The sequence below is a fragment of the Gadus morhua genome, chromosome 14 (genome assembly GCF_902167405.1).
Source record: "Gadus morhua chromosome 14, gadMor3.0, whole genome shotgun sequence".
Classification (NCBI taxonomy): domain Eukaryota; kingdom Metazoa; phylum Chordata; class Actinopteri; order Gadiformes; family Gadidae; genus Gadus; species Gadus morhua.
In genome coordinates, this window is record NC_044061.1 from 8,476,531 (window position 1) to 8,490,441 (window position 13,911).

The 13,911-nt window shown below is 43.1% G+C and overlaps 1 protein-coding gene across 2 annotated transcripts; it reads right to left on the reverse strand.

The window, feature by feature from the left end:
* Positions 1–177: 177 nt before the first annotated feature.
* slc7a6 (solute carrier family 7 member 6) lies at positions 178–13,827 on the reverse strand. Of its 2 annotated transcripts, none has more exons than XM_030376212.1 (10): positions 13,492–13,827; positions 10,830–11,328; positions 9,574–9,699; positions 7,951–8,095; positions 7,718–7,841; positions 7,334–7,437; positions 2,866–2,962; positions 2,347–2,496; positions 1,854–2,037; positions 178–1,407 (listed from the first exon to the last, which is right to left on the reverse strand). In XM_030376212.1, exons 2-10 carry the CDS (start codon positions 11,308–11,310, stop codon positions 1,340–1,342), a joined length of 1,479 nt encoding a protein of 492 aa, XP_030232072.1. In that variant the 5' UTR covers positions 11,311–11,328; positions 13,492–13,827; the 3' UTR covers positions 178–1,339. The 2 variants fall into 2 exon arrangements, with proteins under 2 accessions (XP_030232072.1, XP_030232071.1); XM_030376211.1 differs by having other exon boundaries at positions 10,830–11,331; positions 13,492–13,820.
* Between the last annotated feature and the right edge of the window lie 84 nt (positions 13,828–13,911).

A 13,911-nucleotide genomic window follows, 5' to 3' on the forward strand; every position in this document is an offset into this window, starting at 1 on the left:
CTTTGGATACATCTGCTTAAAATATGATTTACCAATTCAAATTCTACATAGGTGTCTTAAATTATTGAAAGTTGGCTCAGATTGTTTTTCAGTCCAAAGTGTGAAGAAATTATTGAATGGAATTAAAATTTGAATAGGCGGAACTATAGGGGACCGTAATAATGATCCAAACAAGGATAGATTAAAGTTGGTTTAATTGCATTAGCTTACATACAATTTTAGTAGATTACAAAGAGTGAAGCCAAACAAAATTGCAGTATTTAAAGTATGCTAAATAAAATGCATCAGTGTGGTTGGTGCCTGAGTAAACCAAGGTGATTTATGAATCACAAATCCCTTTTATATTAACTTAAATATTTAACATTTTAAGAAGGTAAAGAACTAATTTCAGAAGGGTAGGCACAGCTGGAGAACATATTTTGCCGATATTACATAGCTGGAATCAATGAAAATATCCATTCATCCTGTCCATTTGTCTAGGAAGCTGTATATAGCATCCTGAACCCTTTTCAATTAATTACTTTATCTGATAAACGTGCATTCCATCTCAACCTATTCATACACCACACACGATGCACACTATCTAAAATCGCAATGGTCGATTGTAAAGTCAAATGCATACATTTCCAAAAAAATGTATATATAATTGAGTTGTTGCCCGACCCTTGATCATATGTCATGATTGAATAGCACTGAACAGGCCACGAGTGGCATACACAAGTCAAATGCATATTCTTTGGCAGATGTGATACAAAAAATATCTAACATTTAAAATTGTCATCGTTATATTATTACTGAAATATGGGATAATATGATAGGCACATAATAAAAAGGAGTGTACACAATTGTACCGTATCATTTCGTATCAGTCGATAGTGTTTGAATGTGGTCGATAGTGTTTAAATGTGGTCGATAGGGTTTACATGTGGTCCATAGTAGTGTTAAAGGTTCTTTTCCCTCTCTCTCCACCTCATCCCTCACTCTCCACCTCAAGCTGGTGTGTGGTGAGCGTTCTGGCGCCGATTGGCTGCCGTGCATCACCCAAATGGGTGCTACATACTGGTGGTGGTTAGTGAGGTCCCCCCCTGTCCCCCCCCCTTCACTGTAGGCGTCTTTGAGTGTCTAGAAAAGCGCTAAATAAATTCAATGAATTATTATTATTATTATTATTATTTGTAAACATCCATTTAATCAAGTACGAAGAATTCAGCATAGTTGACAGAAAATAAGTATAGTAGTAACTTCTCCCCTTTTGGTTGTTCATCTCTGATGCCAGAGGCGGTAAATGTAGTACAGTGACGTGGTCAAGTAGTTTTACAGTGTATGAAATGTATTGGCGCTAATCAGTTTTGTCCAGCTCTGTGAGCACACAGAAACATGAATATTGGGTGAAATGGGTGACCGAGTCTGAAATGAGAGAGAGAGAGAGAAAAGTCATTACACAAATATGCGTTCTTAATTATATCCATCTATAATAACATTGTCTGCTAGGTATAAGTTTGGCGCATGATATAAAGTAAACAATACCCCATGTGATACATTTGTTCTATTTACAGTTAGTGGGTTTAGTGTTGGGTTGCAAATATTGACTATAGAAATCCCACTTCAATAAACGTCTACGGATTCTGAGCGGAGTATCGAAAGTCAGTCGATGTTGTGAGGGTGATCATTATGAAGTTAATGATTTATTTAAAATCAACATGTAGATGACGTTGACACCCACCTGATGCCCCGATGGCGGCTATCTAAAACAAGTTTAAATTGGCCGTCATATTCATTCCCATCTAAGTAGTTCCAAAGAACACTACCACTTTAACATAATGCTACCGTCAAACCAAATCGTGTAAACTTACGCAGCAGTTTGCTGATGAAGGCCGGACGTTTGGATGCAGGCAGGTGGATCCCTATAAGGTAGACGGGCACTCCCGATAGAGCGATCCCAATGCCAATCAAAGAATTGATGGTGTCACAGTAGAGCGGAACCGCCACCAGGAAGACTGAGCACATACAGAAGACAACCGGGTACAGCAAGGACAACTGCAGGAAAGAGGAGCAAAGGTCAAAGTTATGTATAAAAGCAATCACTTATCACTCATATACGTACCAATAAAGATTGTTGTTGGAATTTAATCATTTAGAAAATGTCCTCTAGTTCCCATCTGTGTAGAAGAGATGTTAAAGTGATGACATGACTTTAAATGTTTTCTTCATCATTAGATCAAACATAACTGATATGAAATAAATACACGTTTTTGGCAAAATAATGGTTGGTTTGGCACACAAAGGCAGTATCGGTCAAAATGACCTCGGATCCCATGTTACACGTTCTGGCCACTAGGGGGGCACCTTGAGCGGCCGGGGCCTGTCAGGCTCCTTCCAGCGGAGGTAGAGCTGCCCTGCGATGGACAAGCCCATGAAGAACCAGTAGCTGAAGCTGTAGTAGTTGATGAGCTGAAACACGTCCTTCACCGTCAGGTAGACCAGCGCCATGACACACTAAGGACCACACAGGACCAGGAGAGACGTCAACGACTGAAACGTTTTGTTTTTTTATGTCGATTTACGACTCAAGAGATGAAACAGTTATTTAGAAGTAGATAAGTAATAGGTAAAGATTGACAATGACATGAACGTCGCGATTGAACAAGAATGCATTGTAAATATGTATTCATCACCTTACATCCTACTTTAACTCTAGTAAATATTTAATACAGAGACAGCCCATGCTAATGTCATAATAACTTCACTGCATACAAGGACCTTGATTTAATCGGCTATACATGACATTTGATCATTAAACCCTTTGACGAGGTGAATGTAGCCTGGCTGCGGAGGACCTCTGTACACACAGGTCGATCGTCTTACATTGAAGAGCAGCGCGGGGACGGGAGTGAATCTCTCCGCGTGGATCATGGACAGAGCGTCAGGCAGGTGGCCCTCCCGCGCCCCCACAAAGAACAACCTGCCCAGATGAGAATCGAATCAATGAGAAGAATGTATTGATATAAATATTATCAAGACAATAGGAACCAAATACTAAAACATACATGTTAGAAATATAAAGATTATTAGAAGCTATTAAAGCAAAAATAATATGGAGGTGCAGTGAAGCAGCAAGTTCTTGCAAACAAATAACACAATTCATTCAAATAATCAAATGCGCTTTAAAAAGGTGTGGCGCAACTCCTGCAGCACAGCCCCAAAGTTCATGTGTGATCATGTGACAGTAAAATAGGATGGTCTAAATCCGATTTTGTGTGCTTGTGTCTATGCGTTCCCTGTGTGTGTGTGTGTGTGTGAGTGTGTACCACCACTAGACCTCTGATACTCTGCATTGCTCATGTGTGGTTTCATTGTTCTGAGCTCATTTCATGGAAGACCGAGCCCAGGACAACACTGTACGGTACGGCCATCAGACAAAGAGCCCACAAAATAACAGATGGATATGCCTGAGAATCCCAGTGCGGTTATGGTTACAAGCACATTATCCCGTTCACCTTTGTCTTTATGCCATGTCTTAGCTTGGTTTAATTTAGCATTTGATTGTGAAGGTGAGGTTGCATTATGCTTAGCTAAGCTATGATGCTCTTATTATTATTTTTTTACCAATTCCTAGGCGGATTTATTGAAGCATTTCTGGAACGCAACACATTTGCACAGCGACGACAACACTGGGGGCAGGTCCTCTTTATCTTCATGGCGTTAAGGGGTTGTGTGAAGACAGACCAGAGGCCTGTTTCAGGTAGCTGGTTTAACATACTCCGAGTTTAATCCTGCGCTCTGAGTTGGTTGACTCAGAGTTCGGGGTTGAAAAGCAACTCTGGGTTTTCGGTTTCAGAACAGGTGATCAGCGTTGGGTTAATCAACTCTGAGTATGTTCACTCTGGGTTGGGGGCGTGCCTGTTGACTATGAAGAGCCATCATCAATGGATCTCTGATAACATGATCAAACATGGACCAAAAGTGTAGATCCACTTACTTTTCCCCCACGGAATTGGAAATTCTAATGAACGTGTATGCCGAGCAGTTACCCATTTTAACAAAAAAAAGCAATACCGCCGCGGCAGCGAGAGCGCGAGAGCGAGTAAAATAAAATAAGAGGAAAGTTTAATATCTTCCACTTATTCAATATGTAAATTGTGTGTGTGTGTGTGTGTGTGTGTGTGTGTGTGTGTGTGTGTGTGTGTGTGTGTGTGTGTGTGTGTGTGTGTGTGTGTGTGTGTGTGTGTGTGTGTGTGTGTGTGTGTGTGTGTGTGTGAATTTACGCAACCCCGAGTTGCCCCACGAGGACTTGGCAGCAAATGAAGTACAAAAATATAGTTTAAACAGGTAAACTAATGTTTAATTGAACTCAAATAAATTGTGCTGTTTTGCCTGCTCTACCTAATTTAACAGCTATGTTCAACATGTATTATATATTTGTATACTATATTTAAGCAGTAAATGTAAGTAGTACATTTCCCAGCCACCCCAACACTGCCAATATTTAATAGGATTTAGATATATTAGAAGGCTACACCTAGGCAAAATGCATTATATATATATATATATATATATATATATATATATATATATATATATATATATATATATATATATGTCTTCAAAATAGCGCTTACTGAATATTAGGGTAACATTTTCCTCCATGTTAGCAAATCGAAAAAATGCAGAGGCCCGGCAGACTGGAGGGGGTCCACCACCTGCAGCCCTCACAGAGGCTGAGGAGATGGCCCTCAGCCAACAGAGCAGGCTATGCGTCCTGTGGCTGAGGGCATCCCTGGGGGGAGCTCCTCTGATCCCCCCCACCCCCCAGGATAGAAGTGCCTTTACAGTATAAGAGGTTGGTTATTCAAAATAATTAAATATGTAGGCCTACACGCAACCCAGCGCGTTGCATATTAGATGGGGCAATATTCTGGCTCAAGTAATAATTGCACTGTCTAATCATCTTCTTCCAGTTACTGATGGCGTCATCGCCCTACTTGAACCAGATGCCCTCACCAACCTCCATACAATTGTAACAATTCAAAAGATGCAAAAGGATACTTTGGAGATCCATATTTTGGAACATAAGTTAAAAGGTGTTGTTTTTTTTTGTTTGTCTTTATTAGAACACGGGCTGTGGTGGGACAAGTTATTTTGTTGAACAGTTTACTCAAACCTCAGTGAACAATGCAGACGATTATGCTGAGCATGTGCAGAAGAACAGCATCTGGTTAAAAGCAGTACCAGGGTCTTTTCTGCCTTGCATTCTTAAAATGAGTTTCTTGACTTGCAGTAGTTATAGGTCCGTGGTTAGTCAGCTACTCTGATCATGGGAAAGCCACAACGTTGAAGTGACTGTACTACAGAGCGGGTGGGATGCACGGGGCGGATCATTCTGCACATGCGTTAATTGCGATAAAAAATAAAAAAATAAACTTAAAGCATGCCCCCGGTGCGTTAACATGGGGGCTGAGAAGGTGGTCTAAATAAATGATAGATTGCGCTGAAAAACGATAGCGCTCGTGAAGAAAATTATCAGGAAAATAAAGTATATCCAGCCGGGGTCTTAATAATCGTTCCTCACGGAGATTCCTTCTGAGGATCGCAGCCTCTACGTCCACAGGCTCTCGTAGAAAAGGACATGCCATTTCTAACACTTCCTTCTGTCGGAGAGCTGCCCTCAGCCTAGACAACAAACTCAGAGTAGGTCTAACCACCTCCCGAGCAGGTTAGACCCACGGCGTATGTTGCCGCAGCAACTAACTCTCGGTTGCGCTGAACCTGCTACCTGAAACGGAAAACCCAGAGTTTCCACTTACTCAGAGCGAACAAACTCGGGGTCGCCTCAAAACCAGCTACCTGAAACAGGGCTCAGCTCCTTCCTCAGGAATGGTGAACTCTTCTACAGGCCTAATGATTATTAGTTCAGTTCATTCCATTTATTACACTGTGAAATCCAGGACAGCAGCCAGGAACTGGTGGTCCAGCCATGTGTGTAACATATTGGGGGTCATTAAGCATGACAGCATGTTTTATTCAGTTTGGTTGTTTTTGCAATGGTCACCCTAACTGAGTTACCTCTAACTGCCTATTGGAAGACATGCATTTAAAATCAACAAGTCCCTTTGTGTAAACACATCTGCAATGCTAAATGGTAATGTCTAACGCCTAGGCCGACAGCCAGCAGCTATAGATGGTTCAAAGGCCTGTATTACATTTCCTTTCAGACCAGGTCACGTTGCAAGATACTGCCCTAATGGCTGCTAAATTAGGATTCATAGTTTTGCCTTCTTTAGTATGTGATGGATTGCATGAAGTAGTTTACTGCTGCATAGGAGTCTGTGCCACATCCTATAGAGATGATTTTGCATGTTGCCCAATGCTTGCATCCTGTGTGTGGTTTCTAGATTTACTCTTGATGTCTTATTTCTGCCCGTGACTCATCCTCATATATCTTCTAAGGGATCAATAAAGTTTCCTTATTACTTTCAGCTGAAGATTTGAGAGAAGATGGATATGCAGCAGACTCTTGGTCAAGGTGCAAAGAATCAGTTGAGCGCTGTGATTAAATATTTACTTAAACCTATTTCCCGAGAATATCCAAAATTACTGTTTACTTAGTTAAAATAACTCTAGTCTTCGGATAAAGAAACACCTATGTACTTGGCAGCAAACCGTTTTGAAAAATACAACATTTGATGATACCTATAGCCCGTTACTAGATTTGGGGTATTTGAACGCTTCATAAATACACATTACATATTTTTCTAAGGTCTTTTGGGTTTATCTGGTTGCTAGAACTGCAGGGAAAAGTGTTTTTATAATGTTTTAATCTTTCATAATGAGGTTGAGGGAAGTTGGATGCAGACTATTTTCTTCTCTTAAATTAATCTGTTAATCTGTAAGAGTGAAAGGTATTTGTGTTGGGTGTGTTTTTTGTAGCATGCCAGTAGAATTTGTTCTTTCAAATGGGAAACAAAAGTGCTTTAACAAACAAGCACTCAAATAATATCAATAGAAAATAGCTTTAAGCTTGCCTTCATCTTTGAAACATTGGTGTGACATTGTTTCTGAAATTGTTTTGCTCTCAGGCGGTACCAGGTTTGTAGCCATACTTGTAGCATGCCGGTAAACCCTGTAAATGAAACAAAAACCCTTTGAGACCCCCCCAATGGGGTTCCTACACAGGTTAACCCATTCACGCCTTTTCCAAAAATGTAAAAAGGATAGGACCAATCAGCGCTCGGGGGAAGGAATATCAGTTCATTACGAACAAGGGTTTCCCAAGCCCCCCCATTAAAAAATAATAATGGAGGTGCCCAAAAACCTAGGGTGAAGGTGTGTTTACCTGGAGGCAGCGATGATAGAGGCGTTGAGACCTCCGTAGCAGGACAGGGCTACAGCAATGGGGATGATCCAGCTCATCACCCCTAGAGTTTGGTCGGCAAACGTCTGGTCGACAACAACACAACCACATCCCTTAGTCAGCATTGGAGTCTCATTTCAGATATTAGCTTTAACAGAGGAAGAGTTGGGTTTGCCAAGCATCTTTTTTTCACGTTACTTTGACTTTGATTTACTTGCATATGTGAATTTGACGTAAAAATAGCAGATATTTACGTTAAATTATATAAAAGCTATATAGAGTACATGCCTCTTTTTTGATGATATACATGTTCCAGCAAAATATGTAATGTATGTGTGCACACACAAATATAAACTCCATACTGACCACAGCCACAGCATCACTAGCCAGTATAGCGCTCATGTCCAGAACAGCGTAATAAGCTATGTTGGTCAGGATATAGATGACGGTGACTATAGGCATGGAGATGGCGATTGCCAGGGGCAGATTCCTGTGAGACACGCATGTGATCCTTTAGTTGACGTTGCATTTGGAGAAACGCCCAAGATGTACGACAAACAAACGTTACCCTTCTGCTGACGGTGTGGGAAGATGTTCACCTTTCAGGGTTCTTGATCTCCTCGGTCACAAAGTTGAGGGTGTCCCAGCCCGAGTAGGAGAACAGGGCAGAGTAGAGGGCCAGGGCGATATCGCCTGGGTCTTTGGAGGAACCCTCGAAGGAGGACTCAAAGTTGGCCGTGTAACCTGGTGGTGGCACAAAAATTAGACACAGAAATGAAGAAAATCTGATAACAGCTGTATAGGTCATGAGATACAAAATAAAAATGAAGATTCTCCAATTATGACGGTTTATCCAATGTTTGTCTAAATCTATTCTTCTATTTGACCAGCCTACATATAGGCTGTGCAAATGGCAGAATGGAGGAACGAGACACAGGTAGGAACATGAGAGCCGGTCAGAAAGGTAGGCAGTTAGCAACCAGAAATGTTAGCGGCAGTGGCGTAACTATCAGTAAGCAGGGTATGCGGGCGCGTACGAGCCCGGGCCAATCAGGGGCCCCAAAAAAAAAAAAAAAAAAAAAAAAAAAAATTGCTCCATATCCCAAATCTTGATAGGGCAACCAAACGCCACGACGAGTGTCAAGTTCACGTTGGAGCTGCAATACGACATTCCTTGCTAGGAACCATGCCTATAGATCAGGTTGTTTGAAAAAATGTTCTTTAGTTTTGTTACTCTGACCGTTCTGTTTGATATTGTGGAAAGGGTGAATGATTCAGAGCATGATGCATTTTAAATGGCATTACTTCTGGTCTTGAGTCTTTGTCACTGAAAATAAACATAGCAAAATTACAACCAATAACTTCAGTCATTGAGGGCAAAAATAGGCCCAGATTTTGTTATTTATTTTTACAAATCAATAGTAGGCCTGATTTGACTAATGGGCTTGGCATCCTTTCCTTCTGCTCTTGTATTCCATTGACATGCTTCCCACCAGCTTTCAAATTACAGTGATGCCACTGGTGGCTTTGTATCAATTTTATTCACATAACTATCCCTCCCTACTATTTTGTAGTTCACCAAAACCCCCTTGAAACAACTCAAGTCTCATATTCTTATGCCACCATACACCAACAGTGCATGCAGGCCAATGGCAACCAAGCGCGCAGTCCTTCCTCCCTCATTTTTAAAACCACCAGCCGCCACAGAGACAGAGACAGAGACAGAGACAGAGACAGAGACAGAGACAGAGACACACACACACACACACACACACACACACACACACACACACACACACACACACACACACACACACACACACACACACACACAGACACAGACACACACACACCCTCTACCCCAATGGTAGCCTCAATGTGTGACATTTTGTGAACTTCCCCTCTAAGGGTTTGAGGTTTGCACCACAATGTCCAGCTCACATGAAGGCCTCCCTATGCTTGACACAAATGATGGTGACAAGTAAGAAGGTAGTTTAATTAACGGCAAGATGAATTTGGATGCATCTATTTTACATAGATCTAAATGTATCTATGTAATGATGACTGAAAGTTGTGATGTCTTCAAGGGGCAAAGAAAAAACAAAACATACATTCAACATTTTTTACATATTGTCTCTGGTAAAAGTAAGTGAAGGTTAATGGCGCCAGTATCGGCCAGGGACTGTATGATGGACAAATGAATGACGGTCGGATTTGCTCACCCTGGCCCAACTTGACGATGCCAGTGATGATGATGAGAATGAGGGCTGCCACCTTAGCGTAGGTGAAGATGTCCTGTACCCGAGTGCCCCACTTCACGTACGCTGCGTTGATGAAGGTCAGTAAGCCTGAGGAGGGAGGAAGCACACAATGTGATGTTCTGTAGTAGAGATATGTATCGTTCTCAATGGTGACTTAAGAATGTCAAGTCTAGTTGAACTGTTTGTGTAGTGCATCTTTTATTCGTTCATGTTTAATTTCAGATTTGTACTCTGAAGACAGCCTACCTAAGATCCTTGCGTTTACAAATACACCTCATTAATGTGCAGTGTATTGCAAACTAGTGTAATTGGTGTATTTATCACTCATACTACCGCACTTACAGTGCTACCCCAACAAAGGTGCATAGATGCAATGAGTCAGGACTCAAACCCAATAACTAATACATGAAACCTGGAAGCATTCACAACACTCAACCACATGTCCTCTTAAGACTATGGAATATAATGTACTGTTCACTACAACCAGTCTACTAGTAGCCGATATAAAATCCCTCAGAACATTACATAAACTAACGGTACCAACTACCCAAGAAAAGGTACACCCAAATGTACACTTAAAGGGATACTTCACCCATTTAGAACCGGCGTTCTATCATTATAAAATCGCTATTGTAATATAAATAAATATATAAATAAATATCAGTCTAAACCAGTCTCCCCTTGGCCCCTTTTTCTCATCTAATTTTCTCCCGAAATGACGTCAAATGACGCGTTTGACGTCATTTCGGGAGAAACCTCTTGTCCCGCTAGAAGGGCCGAGGACTACAACACACTTTTGGTGGAAAATCTTGGTGGAATGAGGGGGACGGGAGACCGACAGGTGGGCGGGGCAGTGAGCGCAATGCACTGTGGTAGTTGGAGGTTTCTACTTTGAGCCAGAGAGACCATGAAAACACTCTTTCTGCCTTTTTTCAGACTAGGATGAACCTATTTCAATTTTTTTTGCACATTTATAAGACAGTGAATTATTTAATTCATAAAACCTTCATATTCCCATCGGTGAAGTATCTCTTTAATTTAAATCTACTTAGCATAATTAGTATACTTCCATGTGCCTTGAAAGAGGATTGTAATCAAAATGCTCTCGACACAAACTAATGCCTTTAAAAAAAAACATCCATGAATTGCCTTTTTTTGGAACTTTAAAAAGAAACGAGTAATCCTTGGGTTGAACACCGCCGTTGCCCGCCACTCACAGATGCACGCGGCCGCGATGAGCCTCGAGGCAACATAGGGCGGCTCGCAGGTGGGGAACAGCGGCTGCACCAGGTAGTTGGCGAAGGTGATGGCGATGACGGCCTGGCTGGTGGGCTCGATGATGAGCAGCGACGTCCACAGCCGGATGAACGCCACAAAGCCGCCGAAGGCCTCCAGGATGTAGGCGTAGGACGCGCCCGACTTGGTGATGGTGGTGCCCAGCTCGGCGTAGCAGAGGGCCCCCACCACGGAGAACAGGCCGCCCATGGCCCAGATGACCAGGGAGAGGCCGTACGACGAGCTGTAGATCAGCACGCCCTTGGGGGACACGAAGATGCCCGAGCCGATCATGTTGCCCACGATGAGGCTGACGCCGTTGAGCAGGGAGATGTCTTTTTTCAGCTGCATACTCTCCTTGGGGGGCTCCTGGGACTGCAGGGTTGCGGAGGGCTCCGGCGGGGGCTCCACGTCCTTCCCCATGGCTAGCTGATCCTCCTCCTGCTGCCAGGGGGTGGGGGGGGGGAGCGGTTAGGACTAGTAGACTACTGGATTAACTAGTAGACCAACTACTAGGACACACGTTGGACCGACCACTAGATCGAGGACAGAGGAGAAGAGGAGCTGTTTGTAGTACATCTTATAGTGTGTCTGGTCTGAACAGCTTCAACTAGACCGGTAAATACACCAACCACTAGGCAGACTAGGAGACTTACTACTAGAACTACTAGACTACTTTACTGACAACTTCACTCTATACCGACTTCTAAATCGGCTGGTAGACCGACTACAATACCGGCTAGTAGACCCATGGATAGACCAGATAGTACACTAACTACTATACCGGCAAGTAGACCCATGACAATACCAGATAGTAGACCAACTACTAGACTGGCTAGTAGACCAATGACTAGACCAGATAGTAGACCAACTACTAGACTGGCTAGCTAGTAGACCAACTATTCGACTGGCTAATAGACCAATGACTAGACCAGATAGTATAACAACTACTAGACTGGTTAGTAGACCAATGAATAGACCAGAGAGTAGACCAGATAGTAGACAAACTACTATACCGGCTAGTAGACCCATGACTAGACCGGATAGTAGACCAACTACTGTACCGGCTAGTAAACGGGCTCCTAGACTAGTGGTCCACTAATGTTGTTCACCCTGGGTAGACTAGTTAAGAACATGAAGGCAAAAAAGGTGGCACAGAACAAGAGAAAAGGGGGGTTATCCATGGGTGGCTTTTATATCTTTTCCCTTAGTGTAACAGAGAGAAACTGATGGTGCCACGTCTGTGATAATCCAGCAATTTCAACCCTGGTTGTTGGAGCCACGGGTTCCAGACCCGTTGTGGGGCCCTACACTTGGCATGCTAGTGCGAGCGTGGCAGGGGCTGGAGGTGGAGGGACAGTGTTAGAGAATAGAGGCCCTGGTGGGAACTGGGAAGAGGCCTGCCAGAAACAAGGTCAGGGTCACAGGGCTGTTCGAAATGAGCCTCCGATATATAAGAAGGGTGTATGCAATGAGGTTAGGTCAAGATGTGCAGGGTGCAGAAAGCGTTCTTAATGTAGGGCACTTCTGTGGCTCATCCAAAGTTTGTAGTGACCTTATAAATTCCTCTGTAGGCCTTTGAGCTTAGAGGTAGTCACAACAACTAACGTTTGCTTTTACTCATGACTTGAGAGCCATTCCATACCTCACTAAGAAATTAAAGGGCTAGGCCTACAACGAAAAAACAAGTAGGCCTTCACTAGTAATTTAATTGCACTGCACTCATAAATGGTTTAAATTAGCAATACAAGTGTATGTGGTTGTGTCATCGTCGACTCAAGACAAGCACGTCATCTGATCAAGACACGAGAGGGAAGCCCAGTTGAGGTGGTAATGCAACCGGCCCAATATAGTACAGTGGAAAAACGCCAATTGTTAAGCATCAAATCATGTCCAAATCTTGCAGACATTTCTAGATTGGCTGCCTTGGTGACGTCATTAGTCTGACGACAACGGTGAGAAAGACTACACGTGGGTCTGGAGATAAAATAACTGATCAGCTGAATCAGCCTCAACGCTGGGCTTCCCCTGTCATCCTAAACCCTGAGGCGAGCTCGTGTTATTGTTTGCATATGTGCGTTATTGTTTGCATATTTGTGTCACAAGCGTGTTAATCCAAAAGACCAGGCAGATCGTTTGATAGCCTGAAATAAACCGACCCGCAGCACCACTGATCCCGCCGCCATCACTACGGCAGGTGTCTCTTCTCTACTCATTAGTAGGTACTCAAGTGTAGACCGTCCTGTCCCTCTAAAAATGAATGCTGGACCATTTCAGAAAAAGTTATAGTAGGCCTGTCAGTGGGCTGTTCGCTCCGGAAAATAGGATAAAAATGCCGTCGTTGCTTTGGTCGGATGTATGATCCAATATCCTACATCTTGTGGGTAGCTGAGCTTCCGTGTTTAGTCCCCTTTATCCATCTGATTTAAAAACCTGGTGGTGCACGTCCGCTGCAGAAGACGTGAACTCATTCTCAGGCATCCTCTTTGTCTCATATCAGCCGCTCCAAAACCCCCTGCTTATATTGAGCATAAACATATACAAATGTGAAGTCTCTTCCTGGCCATCAGCATCAATTGTTCGGTTGTGTTAAAGATATCCTACCTTATTTTCGTTTGTGGTGGTCGTCTACCGGTACTGGCAGCCAGCCAACACGGAGGGGAAGAGACTAGTATGCGGCATCTTGCAGAGCGTCAACAACTGGAAGACTTCACCGGCGCAGCCCCTTCAGAGTCACGTGATCCCCACCATTACCTTTCTCGATACAGTTCTGGGGTGCTGTCAGAGGAGGAAGGTGTCTCAGTGTTGATTCGAAGTCAGAAGTAAACTGAACGGGTTCATCTGGTGGGCTTTGGGAAACCAGAAGCAGGATTTAAGGAATCAGCCATTGGAACCAACCAGCCGTTTGAAGCCCTGCAGGAGCCACCCCTCGCCTCAAGTTCATTCAGGTGTCACTACAATGTGTTGCAATCACAACAGGCCTTCTAGGGACCATGTGAAACGTTATACAAACGGAAAAACTGA